Consider the following 23074-nt stretch of genomic DNA (forward strand, 5'->3'; position numbering starts at 1 on the left):
CAATCTTGATGCGGAACTATTTGTACATTTGTAAATATTAGAAAGCCGAGAAAAACTGCATCTGATCTGTCTTGGATTTTAATATGAAATAATTCCCTCTGCTGGACGAATTTTCTTGTAAATTTGCATCAACAAATTTCCTTGTCTAACCTGGACATTGGACACGATAGATTAAGAAGCGGATTATTAAAATCATGTAGAAATTACTTTAAGAGCAAGGTGTAGCCTGAATTTAATGAACCGTACCCTTATGTAATGATTTATTGAATGTATTCTAGCAGTATTTTTTAAATGAAATTGTGGAATAACTAGTACATAGATATTAAGCAATGGATTTTTAAGTTCCCAACACATGGATCTGGGTATGTACTTTACAAAGAAAAGGATGAATTATTCATTATGATAACCAGATAAAATGTAGGAACTTAATACGACCTAAATGAATTTTGTAAATTTGAGTATTGGGAGAAACTTGGATATACAGTAAGAACTTCAAACTTAGGAAGTACGATATTACAGTTATTACTAATTCAGGTATTGTCCATTGAACTGTGAATATTGGGACTAGTAAAATGTCTTCCATCTAAAATTGCCCCATATAAGAGAGGGAAATGTCAAAATACACTTTTTTGTAAGGTACTTTACAATAACTGAGGTCGACAAAGTTGCATGATTAACACACTGAAAAAAACTACAGTGGAGCCTTGGGAAAAAGGATGTCAAATAATGGCAAGATTGGAAACAAATTTTAAGAAATTGTTGTTTCCGTAAATGTTTGAATATATTTTTTTATATACTTTTTTTTTACTACTACCTTGATTAATTATCAGTTGGATGCATATTATAAGAACGTAAAATTGTTGATTCAAATATGTCAGGTGAATATATTGCACTAGCACCTTATATTTGAACGTACTTCACAGTGAAAGAGGACATATGGCGACAGACTTGTACCATGTAACTATGTTGAGGTTAACAGTCTAGTGTTTTTAACAACAGTAAACACAAACAGGGGTAATAGCACATGGCACTTTAAATATTGTCTAGACGTTGGGGACTTTATGGTCCAGTAGAAGGCTAATGGTAGCCGAAACGCGTAGGCCGTCCTAATCCTTGCACAATGGTGTTTAAATAAATGAAATTCGAAACTTACCCTGCTGTGGTGCCGTGACTTACGCCGTGAAAACGAAGGAGGCGAAGGATTCCAAGAAAATAAATATAATAATATATATATATATATATTACCTACTGGCGGTCGCCAGTAGGTAGTTATAGTTAGGACCCTGTTTCCATAGGAAAACCGCAACCTTCTATTTGGAATAACTTTGGCGCCGGTCGACGAATCCTCGCGAAATTTTCAAAACTAATGGGGCGCTACGCTCCGCTCCTACCCTGAAAGTCTCGGGGGGATTCGTCAAGCGGGGGCTGAGATAAAAGGGGGGTCCCAAAACGCGTTTTTCCCATGCATTTTTCCATAGGACCTTTAGACACAGCTACAGCCCAAACGGCTGAACAGAGTTCCTTGAAATTTGGCAGAGAGGTAGTCTACAGGTCAAGGAAGTGCCTTTTGTAGGTTTGGTGTAAATCTGTTCAGTAGATTCTGAGAAAATAGCCTTTAAATCAATATATATATCTGAGCCAGCTTACGGTGCGCTTACCGTACGCGCACGCCGCCGTGCGCGAGCGCGATTCTGATTGGCTGTTAGATCTTAGTAAACATTCGAATCGGTCGAAACCAGGAAGCGGCGGCCGCCATTTTCTCTCTCGCAGTCTGAGAGGGGGTTAAAAAACAAAGGCCAAAAACATGTAAAGGGGCTGTTTAGAAAGCTCCTAAGCACCTAGCCATGTTGAGGGAGTCCTCAAAGATCCCCCAAGGCAAAAAACGGAATTTTATTTTTTTCGATAATTTCGCCGATTACGCTTACCGTACGTGTACGGTAAAAAAACTTTTAAACAAAAAAAAAATAATCCATACTCTCCCCACCCCATGTGCAAAGGGTGCCCGAATGGCACCATTTGTGCTTGGCATATAACAAATGTGAAAAATTAAAATATTACCTTTCACACTGAAGCGCATCATATGTCCTCCATGTGCGCACGGTGCGCGAAGCGCATCGTGCGTACATGGCCCATCTAGCGTAACATGGGCACGCAGTGCACGTAGCGCACCGCGTGCCCACCGTGCGTGCACGGCACTAACTGCGTAAAGTGGGCGCGCGGTGCGCGAAGCGCACCGTGTGCGCACGGAACGAACTGCGTTAAGTGGGCGCGCACGCCACGAATGGCGTAAAGTAACTTAGCATTTAAAAAACCGTACAAATTCACTGAAAAAACCATAGGTTTCACACACGTTATAGTTAGGAATTAGCATTTAAAAAACCTTGCAAATTCAGTGAAAAAACCATAGATTTCACACATGTTATAGTTAGCTGTAAATTTTACTGATAAAAAAACCAATGAAATTCCCCCGTTATAGTTAGTGCAGGCAACTATAACTCACGCGACCGCAATCCTCTGCTGATGCTAATACTGTATTTAGACACTTATTTGCCCATGTCTTCTTCCATTAAATTTTAGCTATACATATATTACAAATATTTTTTTTTCATAAAGACACATATGTCATCAGCAGAGGATTGCGGTCGCGTGAGTTATAGTTGCCAGCACTAACTATAACGGGGGAATTTCATTGGTTTTTTATCAGTAAAATGTCCAGCTAACTATAACATGTGTGAAACCTATTCACTGAAAAAACCATAGGTTTCACACATGTTATAGTTAGCTGGACATTTTACTGATAAAAAACCAATGAAATTCCCCCGTTATAGTTAGTGCTGGCAACTATAACTCACGCGACCGCAATCCTCTGCTGATGACATATGTGTCTTTATGAAAAAAAATTGTAATATATGTATAGCTAAAATTTAATGGAAGAAGACATGGGCAAATAAGTGTCTAAATACAGTATTAGCATCAGCAGAGGATTGCGGTCGCGTGAGTTATAGTTGCCAGCACTAACTATAACGGGGGAATTTCATTGGTTTTTTATCAGTAAAATGTCCAGCTAACTATAACATGTGTGAAACCTATGGTTTTTTCAGTGAATATATATATACATATAAAACAACAATAGGGTAGCCCCAGGTAAGGATGCCCTCCCGGAGGGCGAACTTCTATCACGGAGGCCACAGCAGGATCAGCAGACAACAGTCCATCCCAATACGCGGCTCAACGCGTTTCAGGCTTCCGCCCTTGATCACGAGCCATCCATCACTGAAACCACAGCAGCCAAGCTATTGAACACCTGCCTTTATTTGAAAGTAGTCACACCCACATGGGCGTGTACTTGCGCCTCACCCGGCGCATGCTGCAAGTGCATTCTGGTATTGGCAGTCACAATAGACAGTATTACCTCAGTGGGTGGTGCCGTCGGTCAAAGTTTCAAAATTTAAAAAACCCCAGTGGGTTGATGAAAAGTGTAAGACTGAGTCCTGCTGCAAAGAACACCACCATCCGTATAGAACCCTCCGCTCCATTTTGGCACCGACGGCACCACCCACTGAGGTAATACTGTCTATTGTGACTGCCAATACCAGAATGCACTTGCAGCATGCGCCGGGTGAGGCGCAAGTACACGCCCATGTGGGTGTGACTACTTTTAAATAAAGCGGTACAAAAGGGGGTGGTGATGGACGGAGCATCAGAACCAATCAAACACTCACACCGAGTCAAGAGATCTGGGTTTAATCCATCACCATTCTTTAGCCCACTCTGCCACCCCAGTTCAGACATGGCCATATGCAAATCAGTCTGACCCTGTGCCTCATGGGAACAGTCCAGCCCGAACTGCCAAGCCATGCCTTCCCTGGACCGGAAACAAGCTTCCTAGGACCGGTTTCTGGCATTTCAGCCGTCTTCAGCCAGGCTTGCTTGAATCCAGTGGCAAAGAGAGCAAGGGACTCACGTCTGAGCATACCCTGCCAACTTATGGTGAACAAAGCGGTACAAAAGGGGGTGGTGAAGGACAGAGCATCAGAACCAATTAGACACTCACACCCAGTCAACAGATCTGTTGTAACGCTTTTCGCCCTAAGTGGGATGGGTATTCCCAGACGTGGGACCCGTGCTCACTACGCCACTGGAGTCAAGCTATCCTGGCTGATGACGGCTGATAGCCAGAAACCGGTCCTAGGATGCTTGATTCCGGTCCAGGGAAGACATGGCTTGGCAGTTCGGGCTGGACTGTTCCCATGAGGCACAGGGTCAAGACTGATTTGCATATGGCCATGTCTGAACTGGGGTGGCGTAGTGGGCAAAAGAACGATGGATTTAACCCAGATCTCTTGACTGGGGGAGAATGTCTGCATTGTCAGCATTCCGTCCATCATTTGTTTGTTGTAACGCTTTTCGCCCTAAGTGGGATGGGTATTCCCAGACGTGGGACCCGTGCTCACTACGCCACTGGAGTCAAGCTATCCTGGCTGATGACGGCTGATAGCCAGAAACCGGTCCTAGGATGCTTGATTCCGGTCCAGGGAAGACATGGCTTGGCAGTTCGGGCTGGACTGTTCCCATGAGGCACAGGGTCAAGACTGATTTGCATATGGCCATGTCTGAACTGGGGTGGCGTAGTGGGCAAAAGAACGATGGATTTAACCCAGATCTCTTGACTGGGGGAGAATGTCTGCATTGTCAGCATTCCGTCCATCATTTGTTTGTTGTAATACTTTTAAATAAAGGCAGGTGTTCAATAGCTTGGCTGCTGTGGTTTCAGTGATGGATGGCTCGTGATCAAGGGCGGAAGCCCGAAACGCGTTGAGCCGCGTATTGGGATGGACCGTTGTCTGCTGATCCTGCTGTGGCCTCCGTGATAGAAGTTCGCCCTCCGGGAGGGCATCCTTACCTGGGGCTACCCTATTGTTGTTTTATAGATGCGGCCTGGCTCGGTTGCGAGGATGAACCGCCGCGGACGTGCGGATCCAGGCACTTGGAAATCGGGTGCCAAAATGGAGCGGAGGGTTCTATACGGATGGTGGTGTTCTTTGCAGCAGGACTCAGTCTTACACTTTTCATCAACCCACTGGGGTTTTTTAAATTTTGAAACTTTGACCGACGGCACCACCCACTGAGGTAATACGGTCTATTGTGACTGCCAATACCAGAATGCACTTGCAGCATGCGCCGGGTGACGCGCAAGTACACGCCCATGTGGGTGTGACTACTTTTAAATAAAGGCAGGTGTTCAATAGCTTGGCTGCTGTGGTTTCAGTGATGGATGGCTCGTGATCAAGGGCGGAAGCCCGAAACGCGTTGAGCCGCGTATTGGGATGGACCGTTGTCTGCTGATCCTGCTGTGGCCTCCGTGATAGAAGTTCGCCCTCCGGGAGGGCATCCTTACCTGGGGCTACCCTATTGTTGATATATATATATATATTTATTTGATGGTAGAGAATGAAGGATCCCATCTCTGCTCCGAGGATGACACCCCACATGTCGAAGATTCAGCATGCAGTACCTCGCATCAGAGTGGAAGGAATTCTCCTCTAATTTGCAGGGGGGAATAAGGGTCTTATATACTAGAGTCGTCACTCCAGGGTTTCTTGTAGAATCAATATGTTTTAAAAACAATCATAAATGTTTTGAAAACAATCAAATATTTTTCTAAAACAATGCGATCATGCACAGTGGGCCTGCTGGCCAAGGATGAAATAAGTGGTGACCCTTATACAGAATAATTATGCAGTGCCTGAGGCCATGTTTATGTACCTCAGGTACAGGGATTATGATAAAATACTAAGAACCTGGTGTTGAAGAGACAGGAGCAAACTATTGGGTAAAAGGTCACCTGTTCAGAACCGTTATTGTCGTGTGGATGGAACAATGTATGTACAAAGGGGGCATACATAACAGGACTGGCCTAAAGGACATGACACCCACTCTTCATCAAAAGGTCAACAGGGTCTAAGCTAAGACCATTAAAAGCGTAAAATCATTTATAATTAAAATACTAGGGGCACTGAAAAGGCCTGTAAAAAGTGTCCATAAAAGAAAAAGCCATTTTCCCTATTCCCTATTTACACTGAGCACCTTGAAAGCGATTATGCTTAGTTAGAGCAAAGAAGGAGAACAGGAAAAATAAATAAAACAAAGTAAGCTTCGTCCTTCAATTTGATAAATGTAAAAAAATTGCTGAATAGTTCCCAACACTGGAAAAGGCCAAATTGTTTATGAATACCGTGCTGAAAACTCAACATCGCTGAATACTGCATCTGCAGGTGGCAATCTCTCCAGCATTTCCAGTATCATGCTGAGTGAGCAAAGATGGTCATCTCTGGTTCCCACAGCAGCAGGAGGGGAAGCAGAGCCGATTTCCCCCTGTTGGAAGCAGATTTCCCTTCCAACAGGAGTGGAAGAATCCCTTGGAGGCTTTAAAAATGCCATCATCAACATGGGAATACGCTGTGGACAATTGTACACATGGGCTTGCAGGGGCTCCAGGAGCACGTCTATGTCCGGCGGTGTAACCGATGGAAGTGTCACACACAGGTCCAAAACGCATCTAAATCCACAGAAGAGGCAGCGGAACACAGGGAGGACACAGTATAGACAGACTGGTCTAAAAGCCCGGAACCAATGCTCACTCAGCTCTCAAAGCTGAGGCGTACCCAGGTAGAACACCATACGCTCACCACAGCGTCGTTCCAGCAGTGTCCTCTCCATGTCTTGAGGGATTGAGACGTCCATCTGAATCAATAGGATTAAAATCAGGATGCCCGCCACTAATAGTAGGACCAAAGGAAGCCCTCCAAAAATGGTTTCAAGTACTAAGTGTATGAAAGCTGGAATTACTCAGAGGATGGTCTGAAAGGTAGTTAACAGACCTGATCCAATACGCTTAAATAAGTGTACGATCCCCCACGTATCAGGCATTTTAAAGATACGATTAACCATTTCTCCGAAATGGAGCGGAAAGTTGGTATGGACTACCAGGGCCTGTATCTCTGTCGAAGACCTTGCAACCTGGAGATCAAAAGTCACTCAGGCTTAAGTTAAGGCCACATTTTGTTGAAACAACATGGCTTTCAGTTTGCTCAGAGAATCAAACCTTATACTGGAAACCTTCAATGAAGTCCACAGTGGTGCCTTCCTAAATATGTGAGCTGGGGGAAACAATACTTCCTTACAACAAACAACCCTGGAGCTTTCTGTGACTAGATATGCAATGCATTGCGCCGTCCCGCAATAGCCTTGATCATTCAGCATTAAATAACTCCCATTCAAGATTAACTCGAAAACCAGATGAATCACGGCAGCTGGGGAGCCTTTCAAGCAGCAAGATAAATTTGCTATTGAAGCATTACATGCTCCGAGGAGCGAGACCTCCTTGCACACTAAAGACCCACTTAAAGCCTTCTCACCGTCTGTACCACTTAAGAAAACGTAAGTGACCTTATTTGTACACCTATATCTGTACAACAACTCCCATGTTTCCTGTATGTACTCATCACCCAAAGCTTTATACCTGCTTACCTCGTGGTATCTATTGCAGTATTGGAACTAGAATGTTGTGATTGGCAGCGTGATATAGCCGTGAATTAACCATTCCGCAGACGTTGAGACGGATACTGTAAAAGGCAACTTCTTTAATATTTAAATGAGCAGCATGGAGTACTTTGCATCTCTGCATGCCATGGTCATGTGTCTGTCGGTCAGACTATAAGCCGAAAACATATTTGTGCCGTTAATGTACCGCCATGGCACTTGGCCAGAACGCAATGATTGTAGCGTCCAGCTTAAAAGCAAAATGGAGCGCAATTGAGATTGCCCATGTTGTAGAATAGACAAATCTTGTTCCATGATGTTAATTGCTGAGGACACAATGTTGCCCAGCGAATAAATACGTGAAGAAAGTGTGGTCATTTCATTATCTACCACAGCCAAGGCCTTTTCTCGCAGCAGCTTCCTGTTGGCAGATTTTCCACAGTTCCTTGTAGATGGTGCATTAAGAAGAGTTTTTTTTACGCGGTTTCTTGGGACCTAGCAAGAAATCCCAATGTTTCATGTTATCAGACAGAAGGGATAAGTGTTGTTTCACCTGTAATAGTGTTGACGTTTTTAGCCATAACTTCCCAACACTATAATAAGTCACTACCCCTGGGTCATCTGTGTACATAGCGTGGTTCAGGCCTATGTATACTAAACCCTCCGGTGTTACCCCTGAATCTTGATTGACACCTGTGTGTGTCCCTCTGCCAAACCAACCATCCCTTCGAATTGGGAGCTGATGAATGCTACATTCCATTTTGTATTATTGTACCCAGTACCACCTCACTTTGTCATGTCCTTCAGGCTAGTCGGATCACGGATGCCCCCATTTTACATGAATTATCCCATCCACACGAATAAAACCGTTCTGAATAAGTGACTTTATACCTAGTAGTTTGCTCTGGTCTCTTAGACACTAAGCTCTTAGTATTTTATCATAATCCCTGTACCTGACGTACCTAAACATGTCCTCAGGCACTGCATAATTATTCTGTATAAGGGTCACAACTTTTTTCATCCTTGGGCAACAGGCCAGCTGTGCTTGATCGCATTTGTTTGGAAAAACATTTACGATTGTTTTCAAAACATTTACGATTGTTTTCAAAACATTTATGATTGTTTTCAAAACATTTATGATTGTTTTCAACACATATAGTTTCTAGAAGAAACCCTGGAGTGACCTCTCTAGTATACAAGACCCTTATTCCCCCTTACAAATGAGAGAATTACTTCCATGCTGACACGGGGTCCTGCATGCTGAATCTTCGACACGCATTGGTCGGACATCTCTTGCGAGGTGTCATCCTTGGAACAGAGAAGGGGTCCTTTATTCTCTTCCCTTAGGTGAGGGGGTTGGTTCTTTCCTAGGGGATTCTTGGCTAAGTACATATACATATATATCTATATACATGCTACACCTACAAAGTATCTTCTGTTAACTACATTAGTACTTGCGATTTCTTTCGTATGCTACTGTCTCCTGATTGTCACAGCAAATATGTTTTACACAAGATTGACACTGAAGCAATAAATATTTATTTAAACGTCCTAATCGCCATCCTGTGTATTTTCTGAGAATAAGAAAGCGCGAGTGACTCAACGAAAAATACTGCACTGTTTACCACGATCCGGGAGGAATCATGGTGGTCATCTTCAGTGGTTGCCAGAAACTACCTACACCACAGTAAAATATAGGGGGTGGTAGTGGCACCCTAGTGGCACCCCTAGAGCTAGCTGGTCTAATGTCTGACATATCCTGTGGGGGTGTCCGGAAGCAGTTTGGACACCAAGCCCTTAGTTTAGGTCATCCAAAATGCACAGGTCCTGGGGATTCCTAGGAACTACACGACATGGCGCCGCCAACATTGGTTTGGTTCTTATATTAACACATAAAATAGGAGTAGTTCAATTGTGCTTTTTCAGAAAGCCCAACTCACACTTTTCAGAGACGTCTGAAGTGGGAAGGGAGATCCGCCTCAGCTGAGCAGATATGCCATGTGTATTGGCTGAAGATTTAAACAAGCCTGCATGGATAAAAGGTTCCCACATTGTGCCAAACTACTAATTACTAAAACTTTTATTCTTCTCCTTTTAAGAATGCCTCACAGCCAACTGGTAATTCGGGTTCGGGGGGGAAGACGAATTTGCAAATGCTCTTAACATTACAGAAAAATGCAGACATGCTGCAACTATAAAATTGTTAGAACGTGGCATACCCGCAACAGGTGGCTGTGTTATCTTCGTGATTGAGGTACACGAGGTGTTCGGAACAGAGGGATTCTATTCTTGGGTTCAGTTCCCGCCTGCAGATCCCCACACTAAATTGTTTCACACATACATTGTAGTTGAACCACCGCAAAAATACATTCCATACGAAGATATTGAAGTCCCATCAACTTACCAGCAACACAGAAACTGGTTTAAAGGCGCCCTCCCACATACAACATCTATCCTAAGATTCGGTCCACTCAGCATAGAAGGAGCGACCTGGCCGGTCTTAGATACAAACTCCACATCCTGAGATAGACACGCTACCAGTGGGTGAAGTCCGTACAAAATACAAAGACACATTGTTCAGTTTTTCATGCGAACATTAACAGTACAACCTGCGCGAAATGCTCCCGTCGGTAAACATGAGACCACACCTACAATTAACCCACAGACACTAAAATCAGTAATGGGGACAATTCCCTCCAAACTGGAGCAAATTCGGTTCTGGATAGCACAAAAAAAATTCCACAACTGGGAGCAGTATTTCCCCATACAGGTCGGCAGGAAAAACACAGAATGCTAACCATTTGCTTGCCAATAGGGATGGTTCCCTCGATTGAGGATTGTACCACTTGGGGAACAATCTATGCTGCCGTTTACATCAGAATACATGGTACCCCTTCCATAGCAGTCATTCCAGAAGTATTTAAACAGATACAGAATGAGTACGGGCAGGATCTGCTCTGGACTTGGGGATGAAACTGATGGGTAATTTTGCCCAAGTCTCTGCAATCATGCTGAGCAACATAAAATAGGGAGGCAGCAGCAGTAGCCACAAGCTACCACCTAAGGGAAATAGCGTCTATAAATAAGGAGCAAGAGTTACCAAAAATTATTGAAGAAACCTATGACGCATGAGACAGCGATAGTTTGGGAGTCAAACCAGGGAAACCACAAATGGCAGGTAGTCCCGACAAGGAAAACTCGAAGCAACCACCATCTTCTTCTAAATACAGAAAATAATTCACGATCAAAGGGAGTCCTCTGAAAAAAAGTATAACCTTAGGAATCATGATAACATTAGGAAACCTGACGGGTATCAGGACCCTGATACACGTTTCTTTTGTTCCTTTCAGCGTTCATCTAAAAACTCAAGTGAACAGAACACAAGACAGAAGATCGACCAAAGACAAAAAGGGAAACACATCTTAATTCAGATTACATTATCAAGCAGGAAGGACAACCTAAAGTAAAGCCTCAATTAAAAAAAGAAGAAAGCAGCAGGCTTAAAAATTAGACATGCCCAGGTTACTGAGGACTCAACTTATGAACGGGAAATGGACTCTGACGATGCTAGACAGCGCAGCAGAAGTAACAATAGCTCACCAGAACCTGAAGGATTATCTGGTGACCGCAGTATTGAATGTACAGATCACAATGGAAACACCTGATACTAGGAGTTAGTGTCCCATACAGACTGTACGACATTACACTCCAAATAGAGGGGGACATCACAAGAAAAGTTAAAGGTTTCTTTTAGAAGAACTTAACTTTTGGATAGGACATCCTGTTAGCAGAAAAAGATTGGCTTCCAGAATTTGTGATGGACTGCCCAAAAAGGGGAAAGCATCATTTTGCCGGCTTTCCGCCTATCTTGTTCCAGAATCTTTAAAACATTCATATCCAGAGGAGTGGGTGCAAGTGCTAACTCCAGCATTATACTGAACCATGTAGGGTGGGGCGTGGAGTCTACTCACCAAGAAATCCCATTAAAATCTACTCCAAATTCACAGAGACAGTACCCTATTCAAAACGATGTAAAAAGACAGGTCAAAGAAATCTTAGACCAGCTTGAATACCTAAGTGTGATTGAGACTTGCACCTCCCTAATGAACAATCCCTTGTTTCCCATAATGAAACCTCACAACTCATATCGCCTAGTTTTGGATTTAAGCCAGCTATTCCTTCTTTTTGAATTAAGGCTTTGCTTTAGGTTGTCCTTCCTGCTTGATAATGTAATCTGAATTACGATGTGATTCCCTCTTTGTCTTTGGTCGATCTTCAGTCTTTTGTTCTGATCGCCCACCCCTCTCAGAATTTTTAGATGAACCCTGTGAGGAATGTGTATCATTGTCCTAATACCTGCCAGGTTTCCGAATGTTTTCACAATTCCTAAGGTTATACCTCATTTCAGAGGACTCACGTTGGGGAGACCCACCCCTTGATAATAAAATATTTTCTGTATTCTTATTTTTAGATTGTTTGTAATCCCATTTCTTTTTAGAAGAAGAGGGTGTTTGCTGCGAGTTGTCCTTGTCGGGACTACCAGTAATTTTGGTTTCCCTGGTGTGGCTCCCAATCCAACTACCTCATGCGGCATAGGTTTCTTGGAAAATGTTGCTCCTTATTTATAGGAGCTATCTCCCTTAGGCGGTGGTGTATGACCACTGCTGCTGCCTCCCCTTTTATGCTACTCAGCATTATTGCAGAGACTTGCGCAAAATTACCCATCAGTTTCATCCCCAAGTGCAGGGCAGGTCCTGCTCGGCACTCATTCTGTATCCGTTTCAGTACTTCTGGAATGACTGCTATTGAAGGGGTACCGTGTATTCTGATGTAAACAGCAGCAAAGATTGTTTCCCAAGTGGTACAATCTTCCATCGAGGGAACCATCCCGATTGGTAAGCAAATGTTTAACATTCTACGTTTTTCTGCAAACCCGTGCGGGGAAATACTGCTTCCAGCTGTGCAATATTTTGCTATCCAGAACGGAAATTGCTCCTGTTTCGAGGGGGATTGTCCTCATTACTGATCTTAGTGTCTGTGGGCTAATTGTAGGTGTGGTCTGATGTGGACCAACTGGGGCATTTCTCGCAGGTTGGACTGTAAATGTTCGCATGACAAACTGAACAATGTGACTGTATAGCCAGACTACGTCTTTGTATATTTTACGGACTTCATCCACTTTTAGTGTAGCTATCTCAGGATGTGGAGTGTATGTCACTAAGACTGTCCAGGTCGCTCCTTCTATGCTGAGTGGACGGAGTCTTATGACAGATGTTTGTGTGGGAAGGCACCTTTAAACCATATTCTGTGTTGCTGGTAAGTTAACTGGACTTCAATGTCTTCGTATGGAATGTATTTTTGCGGTGGTTCAACTACAATGTATGTGCGAAACAATTTATTCTGTGGATCTGCAGGCAGGAACTGAACCCAAGAATAGAATAACTTTGATCCGAACACCTCGTGTGCCTCAATCACAAAGGTAACACAGCTACCTGTTGCGGGTACGCCGTGTACTAACAATTTTATAGTTAATACATGTCTGCAGTTTTCTGTAATTTTGAGTGTTGGCAAATTGTGCGAGTAGGGCTTTCTGAAAAAGCACGACTGAACAAAAAGCATGACTGAACTACTCAGATTTCAACTGTCAATATAAGAACCAAACCAACAATGGTGGCCCCATGTCGTGTAGTTACTAGGAATCCCCAGGACCTGCGCGTTTTGCATGACCTAAACTGAAGGCTTGGTGTCTAAACCGATTCCGGACACCCCCAAAGAATACGTCAGCCGTTAGATCAGCTAGCTCTACAGTGCCACTACCACCCCCTTGTATCTTACAGTGGTGTAGGTAGTTTCTGGCAACCACTGATCATGACAACCGTGATTCCTCAGGGATCGTGGAAAACAGTACAGTACTTTTCGCTCAGTCACTCATGCTTTCTTATTCTCAGAAAATACACAGGATGGCGATTAGGACGTTTCAATAAGTATTCATTGGTCTAGCATCAGCCTTGTGTAAAACATATTTTCTGCGACTATCAGGAGACAGAAGCATACGAAAGAAATCACAAGTACTAATATAGTAAACAGTAGATACATTTCTACAATAGTGCTAAGAAGATGAACATATACAGCTCAGATAAAACAGCAGAACTTGCATACTCTTATAATGCACGCCCTACGTAATTTGCCTAAATGTACCTAGCCAGATATGTAGGTGTAGCATGTTTATGTGTAAAGATATATATAAGTATATCGCAAAGAATCCCTAGGGAAGAACAAACCCCCTCACCTGATGGTAGAGAATGAAGGACCCCATCTCTGCTCCGAGGAGGACACCCCGCAGGAGATGTCAGACAGCTGTGTTTCTAACATTCAGCATGCAGGACGCCGTGTCAGCGTGGAAGGAGTTCTACTCTAATTTGCAGGGGGAATAAGGGTCTTGTATACAAGAGTGGTCACTCTAGGGTTTCTTCTGGAAGCAATAAGTTTTGAAAACAATCATAAATGTTTTTCTAAAACAATCATAATTGTTTTTCTAAAACAATGCAATCATGCACAGCGGGCCTGTTGGCCAAAGAAGAAAAAAGTGGTGACCCTTGCACAGAATAATTTTGCAGTGCCTGAGGAAATGTTTTTCTATGTCAGGTACAGGGTTTATTATAAAATACTAAGAGCCTGGTGATGAAGAGACAGGAGCAAGCTCCTTGGTAAAAGGTCACTTTCCTTTTCAGAACCATTATTGTTGTGTGGATGGGACAAGGTTTGTAAAAAGGGGGCATACATTACAGGACTTGCCTAAAGGACATGACAGCTGTGCCAAATCACAAAAGTTACAATACAAATTGACTTCCGAACAGCCTTAGGACTACAAGCCAACCCCAGCACGACAGAACTTGACCCTTACAACTCTTCACTTGTAAATCTCCTTCTCTACTTGGGCACCAAAACTGTTCTCTCGGACTGGAAATCCACAACCCTCAGCACCTTTGACAAATGGTGAAATTTACTATGCTCAATTGGAGGGTCTGATAACATCTTACACTCTAAATTCCATGGCCCTTTGAACCCTCAAAGGCTATGGGATTCGTTTGACAAAGACCTCCAGAAGGCAAAAACGTCCCCCCCCCCCCCATGCAGCCACATCTTCTTCAGGTGGGGTTATATTTGGAATTTAGCCTATATTCAGTACTTATCCTAGACCCAGCCCACCCCTGCTCAGTGTAGCTGTATCCTCTTTTCTTCCCTCTACATTCCCTTCCCCCTCCATTCATTCTTTCTTCCACTCATGAGCAAGAGGATTTGGTTTGCAGTACTCTTTATTCTGACTGTTTCAATTGTGATTGATTTGACCCACCATATACTAGATGTATGCTTCTCTATATCTGCTTCGAAATACCAATCGTTCTTTTTTGCATCCACGTGTTATTACCTACATTCTGTTACTAGCGATATCGTATTATGGAGATCAATCTCTAGGACGCTTGGAGTGCACGGCTTTCTTTGCACTGTTTGTTTCTTGCCTTTATCTTTATATTTGTAAAAAAATAAACTATCTGAACATAAAACAAAAACAATTCCTGGTGTAAAGGAGTGATTAAACTGAATGTTTAACAAAACCTGATCAATGTGAATGTTATTTAAATAAACTTTCTGAAAACAATACTTAGCAAGAGTTGAGTCAGAAAAAATATTAAAATGGAAATTTTAGAATTTTGAAGGTTACATTCTTTTATTTTCTTATCATGTGTGACATGAAAGCCATATACAAAAGTTAGAATGTACGTACTTATTTTATTACAATGCTCACCTGAGAAGAATGTTGACTTTCGGGAACCCTTCCCATTTCGCTCGACATTCCGGACATTCAGTCTTCTTTGAAGATACCCACCACAAAGCAAGGCAATGTCTACAGAAACTGTGCCCACAGTTCAGGGTGGTGGGATTTAGAAGGATGTCATAACAGCAGTGGCAAGAGAATTTGCTTACAGAAATGTGGCGGGTGAACTGTGGAACAGAACGGTCTTCTTCAGTTATCTCAGAAGCAGTTCGTAACTCCACATCTTCCTCCATTTGTTGTTCAATGAAGAGTTCTGGTTCTATTAAGGAGGGTTTCACTTGTGAAGATTGTTCGATTATTTTTAACACATAATGAATCCTGAAATATAAATGAGACTTTTGTAACACATAGCAGAATAACAGTTGTAAAAAGTGCTCTCTGTTGGTATGTCTGGGATGAAATTAGGTGTGATCTTTGGAACAATCTGATAGAGCAGTTAAAGAAAACTACCACTCTTTAAATACATGCAGTCCGGTGTAGGATGTTACTTACATGAAGACCTTGCCTCCTACCTTGATGGCATGTCAATATTAGGATAATGACCATGAGAATGGGATGTGATTATTAAATATGAAATTGAACTCACAACAGACATGAAGTCCAAAATTACTACATGTCAGGCTCAGGAGGTAATAGATCTAGGTTTTGCAATGAATCAATTAAATTGAGTGGGTTCCATTATGTGCACATCTCCTCGGCTCCAGGTGTAGTGCTGACATGCACACATACGATCAAGTAGCTGAGCGCAAGCATATGTTTATATATTACTCAGAAAGGCACCTTGGGAACATGGATGTGCGGGAAACATCTATAAAACACTTCAGTTAGCCTTTAAATTTTCTTAGAAGTACTTCACTTGCACAATTTGTGATAGTGCGTGCACTTTCTTCCAGTCAAATAAAGCACCACACAATAAGCTAAAGAAAGTAGAGCTCAAACTTCCACTGTTGTCATTGTTGTGTTTTTCTCATTTCAAACAGAAGCCAGTATTCAAGTTCACTAAATGTTGAGATCTTACACTGAGATCTGCAGTATACAAAATGACATTCATTAATACAAATTAAAAAAATTACAGCACATTAATTGATTAATTGGGCAATTTATAATCTCCATTGCAGCACTTGCCATTTAAAAAAAATGTATTTTATCATAAGTGGTTTGAAAAATCTCGGTTGATAAATTTTCAAAGCAGAACAAGCAAATACGACATGTTCAAAGGCCTGTACATCATTGTAACATATGCTGCATATTCTCTCCTCAGATTACCTTCTGCCATGCATCCATCACAGTTTTTAGCGGCAAGCAATTCATTCTACACAGCTTTATACATCTTCTCACTTTGTGTTACAAATTCCAGATGCTTTAAGGAACAGCCGCCTGACATGACTGAATTATGTTTTTGAATCTACGTTTTGCTCTACACGAAGCCAATGTAATTTGAGTCTTTAATCGCCATACAGCTCCTGCTCATCTCACACAAGAAGGATGGTGGTGGTGCAAAGTTCAAAACACATGGGATCCCAAAAATGAGTAGGTCTGCCTACACACACACTAATCTAATCCTTCTTACCATTGTTCTCCAATTTTCAAAAGATGCTTCAGACCGGCAACCCTACACAAGAATGCCTTTCACAATGAAAGCCAAGAGTAGTAAGCGCCACTTCCCAAACCGCATCAGCAATGCCAGCCACATTTAATCATATCACACAGAACCTATAGTCTAAGACATTAAAATCATAACCTGCACACCCAGCTCTGACTACCTAGTGATGCTTTTTAACTGTAAGTGATTAAATCCCTTGCTTTTACGAGGAGGACAAAAAATTGCCACTTTGTTTAATATCTAGTCATCTGATGGAGTCATTTTAGCAAGCTGAAAGAAGGCAGTTGCTTAAACCTTGCTCAAAAAGCCTATTTTAGAGGCTAATTGAACAAGTTACTTACTTTCGGTAACAATGTATCTGTAGGAGACCTATACAGTTATATATTCCTCACCTTAGAATTACCCTCAGGCGTCAGAATGGATCCAGAGAATTTTTTCGTAGCAGTACCCCTGCGCGCCCGTAGGTGGCGTCGGTCGACTCCACGTCCGTCGCAGGTGTCGTGGTCGTCGGGATGGCGTTGCGGTGTCTACTTAGACGGCGCCCCTGCGCACTGACGTCAGTTCCGACATGACTTTCCACGCTAGAAGTGCCGAGCAAGACACTGACCACTGGTGCACATACCTAGGGCCGTGGAACGGAGTCCCTATCCCTAAAAGTCAGTTCGCAGAATGTGGAGGATGGGTGGGGCGGTAAGGAATCTATAACTACAAATGTCTCTTACAGATACATCGTTACCGAAGGTAAAAAACGTGTTCATCTGAAATAGACCGTAGTTATAGATTTCTTACCTTAGAATAGATACCCGAGCAATATCAGACCTGGATGTGGGTCTGTGAACTAAGTTCACACCAAAAAGTCCTGGAGAACCGAACGGTCGGAAAAAACAATCTCTCCGGACTTGGCTGTCCAGGCAGTAATGTTTTGTGAACGTGTGCAGGGATGCCTACGTGGCTCCCTGACAGATGTCAATCAGCAGAACTCCATGTCCCAAAGCAGTAGTGGATGCCGTCGCCCTGGTAGAGTGGGCACGCAGTCCTACTGGAGGTTCCTTTCTTACCAAAGGATACCAGATCTTGATGCACAGAACAACTCATCGAGAGATGGCATGGCCGACCTTTCTTGGCGCCCACATAAGCAACAAAGAGTTGATAGTCCGCCCGGAATTCTTTAGTGCGGTCAAGGTAGGAGGACAGCTCCAGTTTTGGCTCCAGACGGTGAAGTCTCTGCTCCTCTTAGGAAGGGTGCTTGTAGGAAGAAGGTGAGCAATGTGTTGGTAAAACCTATGTGGAAAGAGGTAACTACTTTGGGAAGAAAAGGAGGGCCTAGTGCCAAGGACCACTTTGTCCGGATGAACAGCAAGAAAGGGAGGCTTGAAAGACAGAGCCTGAAGCTCACTCACCCTGCGAGCAGAGGTGATGGCAAGCAGGAAGGTGGTCTTTAAAGTAAGAAGACGAAGAGGACAATTATGTAGTGGCCCAAAGGGAGCACACATAAGATAAGCAAGGACAAGATTAGAGTCCTACTGGGGCAATACGAAAAGAGAAGGAGGAAAGAGACCAGTAATGCCCTTCAGAAATCTATTCACAAGCGGGGACTTGAAAAGAGAAGGCTGATCAGGAAGGCAAAGAAAGGCCGAAATGGCTGAAAGATAGCCTTTAAGGGTGGCCAGAGCAGAGCCCTACTGGACCAAAGAGAATGAAGAGGAGAACCTCTGAAAGAGGGGCAGAAAGTGTAACCACAGCCTTTGCTGTGCACCATGCCACAAATTTGTTCCATCTACAGGCATATACCGTTTTAGTGGAGGGACGCCTGGCTGAGATGATAACGTTACAGACTTTGGGAGGAATGTCGAAAGCTGTCAACTGTCACCGCTCAATCAACATGAGGAGATGGAGACTGGTCAGGTTTGGGTGGAGGACCGTCCCCTGCTGCTGCGACAGAAGATTTTCCCGGAGAGGCAGTTCGATCGGAGGATCGATGGCCATGTGTAAGAGCTCGGGATATCAGAGTGCCCAATCCAGAGCCACAAGGATGACTGGGACCCGGTTGAGCTTGATCGTCTTAAGCAGAGGTGGTATAGGCGGAAAGGCATATAGAAGACCGCAACTCAACTCGTGCCAAAAAGCGTAAACAAGCAAGTGCCGCCTTGGAAATTCCAATGTGCAGAACTGCTGACACTGCGTGTTCTCTTCGGTGGCGAATGGTTCTCTCCAAGGCACTCCCCACTTCTGAAAGAGACCTTGCACCACCTCCGAGTGAAGACTCCATTCGTGATCCATCATGCACCTGAGGCTGAGTTAGTCCGCCCTGGCATTCAGAGAACCTGCCGGGTGTTGAACCATCAGAGATATGCCCTGATGCTCCAGCCATGTCCAAAGGCGGAGAGCCGCTTGACATAGGGCCCACGGCCCCACCCACCCCGTTTGTTTTAGTACCACATGGCAGTGGTGATGTCCGTGAATACCTGCATTACTCTTCCCTGGATAGAGGGAACGAATGCCTTTAGTGCAAGACGAATCGCCCAGATCTCCAGAAGGTTGATGTGGAGCCCGGACTCCGCTGGAGACCAGACGCCTCTGAAATCCGCCTCTCCCATGTGGCCACGCCACCCCAGAAGAGATGCATCTGTCACTACTGTGAACTCTGGTTGGGGAAGGGAAAGGGGTCTGCCGGTGACCCAATCCTGGTTCGTTAGCCATCACTGCAATTGGTGTGCAGTGCCCTCTGAGATAGGGACGCAATCGAAAAGATTCCCCTGATGCTGTGCCCACTGGAACTTCTGATCCCACTACAGAGCCTGCATATGCCACCTGTCATGATCCATCAGCAGGATGCAGCAGGAGGCCATTAGGCCCAGCAGCCTCAGGGTCATTCTGACCGAAACCTGGGATAGAGGCTGAAACATCTGTATTGTAGCCCGAATATCCCAGACTCGCTGCTCGGGAGGATAGGCCCGAAACTGCACTGAGTCCAGAACTGCTCGGATGAAACGAAGCTTCTGAGAGGGAACCCCAGAGAATGCAGGAGGTCCACCATAGTCTGGAGGCGGGAGACGACAGCCTGGGGTGAGCCCGACTTCAACAGCCAGTCGTCGAGATAGGGGAAGACTGGAACCCCTGATCTGCGCAGATGAGCTGCGACCACCGCAATCACTTTTATGAACACTCGAGGGGCACTGGTAAGGCCAAAGGGGAGCACGGTGAACTGAAAATGCTCATGGCCTACCGTGAACCGTAGGTAACGTCTGTGGGCTAGCAGGACGGGGAAGTGGAAATAAGCGTCCTGCAAGTCCAACGCCACCATCCAGTCTCCGGGGTCGAAGGCAGATAGGACCTGAGCCAAGGTTAGCATTTTGAACTGCTCCTTTCGGAGGAAGCGGTGTAGAGACCTGAGGTCCAAGATAGGACGCAGGCCTTCGTCCTTCTTGGGTACCAGAATGTAGTGGGAATACCAACCACAACCCACTTCAGGCTCAGGGACCCGATCGATAGCTCCCTTGTCCAAGAGAGCTGTAACTTCCTGGTAAAAAAGGGCCAAGCAATGCTCTGACATGCGATGGAGTGCTGGTGGCATGGAGGGAGGGGTAGTCTTGAAGGGGAGGGAGTAGCCCCTTCGGACTATCTACAAAACCCACCTGTCCAACGTGATATTTTGCCAGTGTGGGAAGTAATGGTGAATCTTAAAAGTCGAACTAGGAAGGTTTTGAGGCTGCTGGAGGGAGGGTATGAGTGCACTGGCCTGCCCGCTGGCCCCCAGACCCGCGTCACTGGGTCCCACGGCCACGCATAGACTGGATAGCTTGCATGGCCCTGTGGCTCGCTTGGGTGAAGCGTGGTGGGGCACCCCTTCTGTTGCAACAAAAGGCAGACTGCCTGGGGTGAGAGGTTGCCACGAGGCCCAAAGATCTGGCTGTAGCCCTAGAATCCTTGAAGTGCTTGAGAGCGGAGACCGCCTTGTCACCAAATAGGTGACGGCCATCAAAGGGCATGTCCAGAAGGGTGGATTGGACATCCCCTGAAAAACCAGACATCCTCAACCAGGCTTAGCTCCTCAGGGCTACCGAAGTGGAAACCGTTCTGCCAAGAGATTCGGCGGTGTCCAGCCCACACAGGATGGTGAACTTAGCTGCATCTTGACCCTCAGCAACTGCACGGGTGAGCACGGCCCTGGCCTCCTCCGGACACTGTGGCAACACTTGCGCAATCATATCCCACACCGTATGGGTATATAAATGCCGTGTTCACCAAACGCAGCCATGAGCTGGTGGAAGAAAACATCTTCTTCCCAAGGTGGTCCACCTTCTTGGATTCCCTATCTGGGGGAGAACTAGGGAATGCGCCTTTCAAGGATGAGTCTTGGACCACCAAGCTCTCGGGGTTTGGATGTTGAAAGCGGAAAAGTGGGTCGCCCAGGGGGGGGCAGTTGTGTTGGGCAATCATCCTATCCACAGGAGCCCCTGTGCTGGGCTTGGACCAAGTGCCCAGAAGGATGTCAGTGAGAGCTTCATTAAAAGACAGCAGTGGCTTCGAAGAGGCTGCTGACGCCTGAAGCACCTCTGTCAGAAGGTTAGTCCTATTGCCACAGTAAGAAGCTCGATACCCAAGGCCTCACCTGCCCTACGCAACTCTACAGCGTAGGAAGCTCACTCCTCCATAGCCACAGTGGGGGCATGGGGGGGGGGGGGGAAAGAGAGCATGCCATGGTCTAGGGAGGTATCCAGAACACTGGCATCACCAAACTCCTCTCGCCAGCCCGGCTCTTCAAGCTGGTAAGCTAGAGGGTCAATAGACCCCTCCCAGTCCTCCACACCCTCCTCTGGTCGCAGCTCAAGGTGATAGGGATCGCCAGGGATGAACAATGGTACAAGAGTAGCCTCCGGCATCTATACCGATGTCGGTCCGGCACCGGGTCCAAGGCAGGGGTGAGGCTTGCGTTCATGCTGGTTGGGGACACTACTGGCATCAGGGGCTTCATTACTGCAATCGGGGTCAGGGAAGGTACCATGTGGTCGACCGGCGCTGATCCAGATCCAGGCCTGAATCCCTGGGGGCCCACTGGCGGCGCAGCCGCCACTGAAGTTCCTGGGCCCACAGACGAGTCTGTGGGGCCCGAAGGCGCACCCGCGGAGTCAGGCTGCCCAAAAATGCTATGAAGAGCCTCGTAAAAATCTCGAAGCTGGGCAAGGGGTGTTCCAGCTCCGACTTACCTGATGACTGCGAAGACTTCAAGGACGAGTGGTGGTGGCTCTGTGACCGGTCCCACGACCTTCCTCTCGACCGGGACATCCCTCGTGCTACCCGGAGTTGAACTCTGAAAAAAGACATTGACAAGGTTGAAAAAGGTTTAGTTAAAAAGTGACTAAGGGAGACAATCTCTCCAGATCTAAGCTGGCTGGCAAGGAAAAAGAAAGAACAGACGTCAGCGTGCAAGGGCGGCATCCAAGTAGACATCGCAACGCCATCCCGGCGACCACGACAAGAGACGTGGAGTCGACCGATGCCACGTCGCACAGGGGTACCGCTATTAAAAATTCTCTGGATCCAGTCTGACGCCTGGGGGTAATTCTAAGGTAAGGAATCGTAACTACAGTCTCTTTCGATGCAGGCCTTTCTCTCTACTCCCAGCTAAATCTAAGATGAGTGAAAAATTCATGGTCTAACTACCATGAAAAGCAGAGTTATTGGACTCATCCTAGCTAGGCTTTCACCTAGGCATGGCGAGTGAAGCCACCTTGATTATAGCCCTGGATGACTTCACAATAAATCTAGATACTGGGCCCACTGCTAGACCTATTATCCTAGATCATTCCCCAGCCTTTGATACAGATTTCCATTCTATCCTAATCCAATGGCTAGTAGTGGTTGATCATTATGCAGTGGCCACAACATGGATTTCTTCCATATTTTCGGTTCAGACCAAGGTCTGGTGCTCTGATCAATCTTCACCTCAGATCCCAATAGGCTCCTCACTCTCCAATCTTATTCCACACTTACATACAACCACTGATGGGCATCAACAAATCTTTTGACATGGGTTATTTTGTTTTTTGATAATCACACCCAGTTGCACTGTGCATTGATTGACCACAACT

The 23074-nt window shown here is 45.1% G+C and overlaps 1 protein-coding gene across 4 annotated transcripts in view; it reads right to left on the reverse strand.

Moving 5' to 3' along the window:
* BFAR (bifunctional apoptosis regulator) overlaps positions 1 to 23074 on the reverse strand; it is a 317639-nt gene that overhangs the window by 217226 nt on the left and 77339 nt on the right. For all 4 annotated transcript variants that reach the window (XM_085628281.1, XM_085628279.1, XM_085628282.1 and 1 more), the window contains exon 3: positions 15350 to 15697. In XM_085628281.1, the coding sequence (XP_085484407.1) occupies positions 15350 to 15612 (263 nt within the window). In that variant the 5' untranslated portion in view covers positions 15613 to 15697. The remainder of the gene's footprint in view (positions 1 to 15349; positions 15698 to 23074) is intronic.

The sequence above is a fragment of the Triturus cristatus genome, chromosome 10, assembly GCF_964204655.1.
Source record: "Triturus cristatus chromosome 10, aTriCri1.1, whole genome shotgun sequence".
NCBI lineage: Eukaryota > Metazoa > Chordata > Amphibia > Caudata > Salamandridae > Triturus > Triturus cristatus.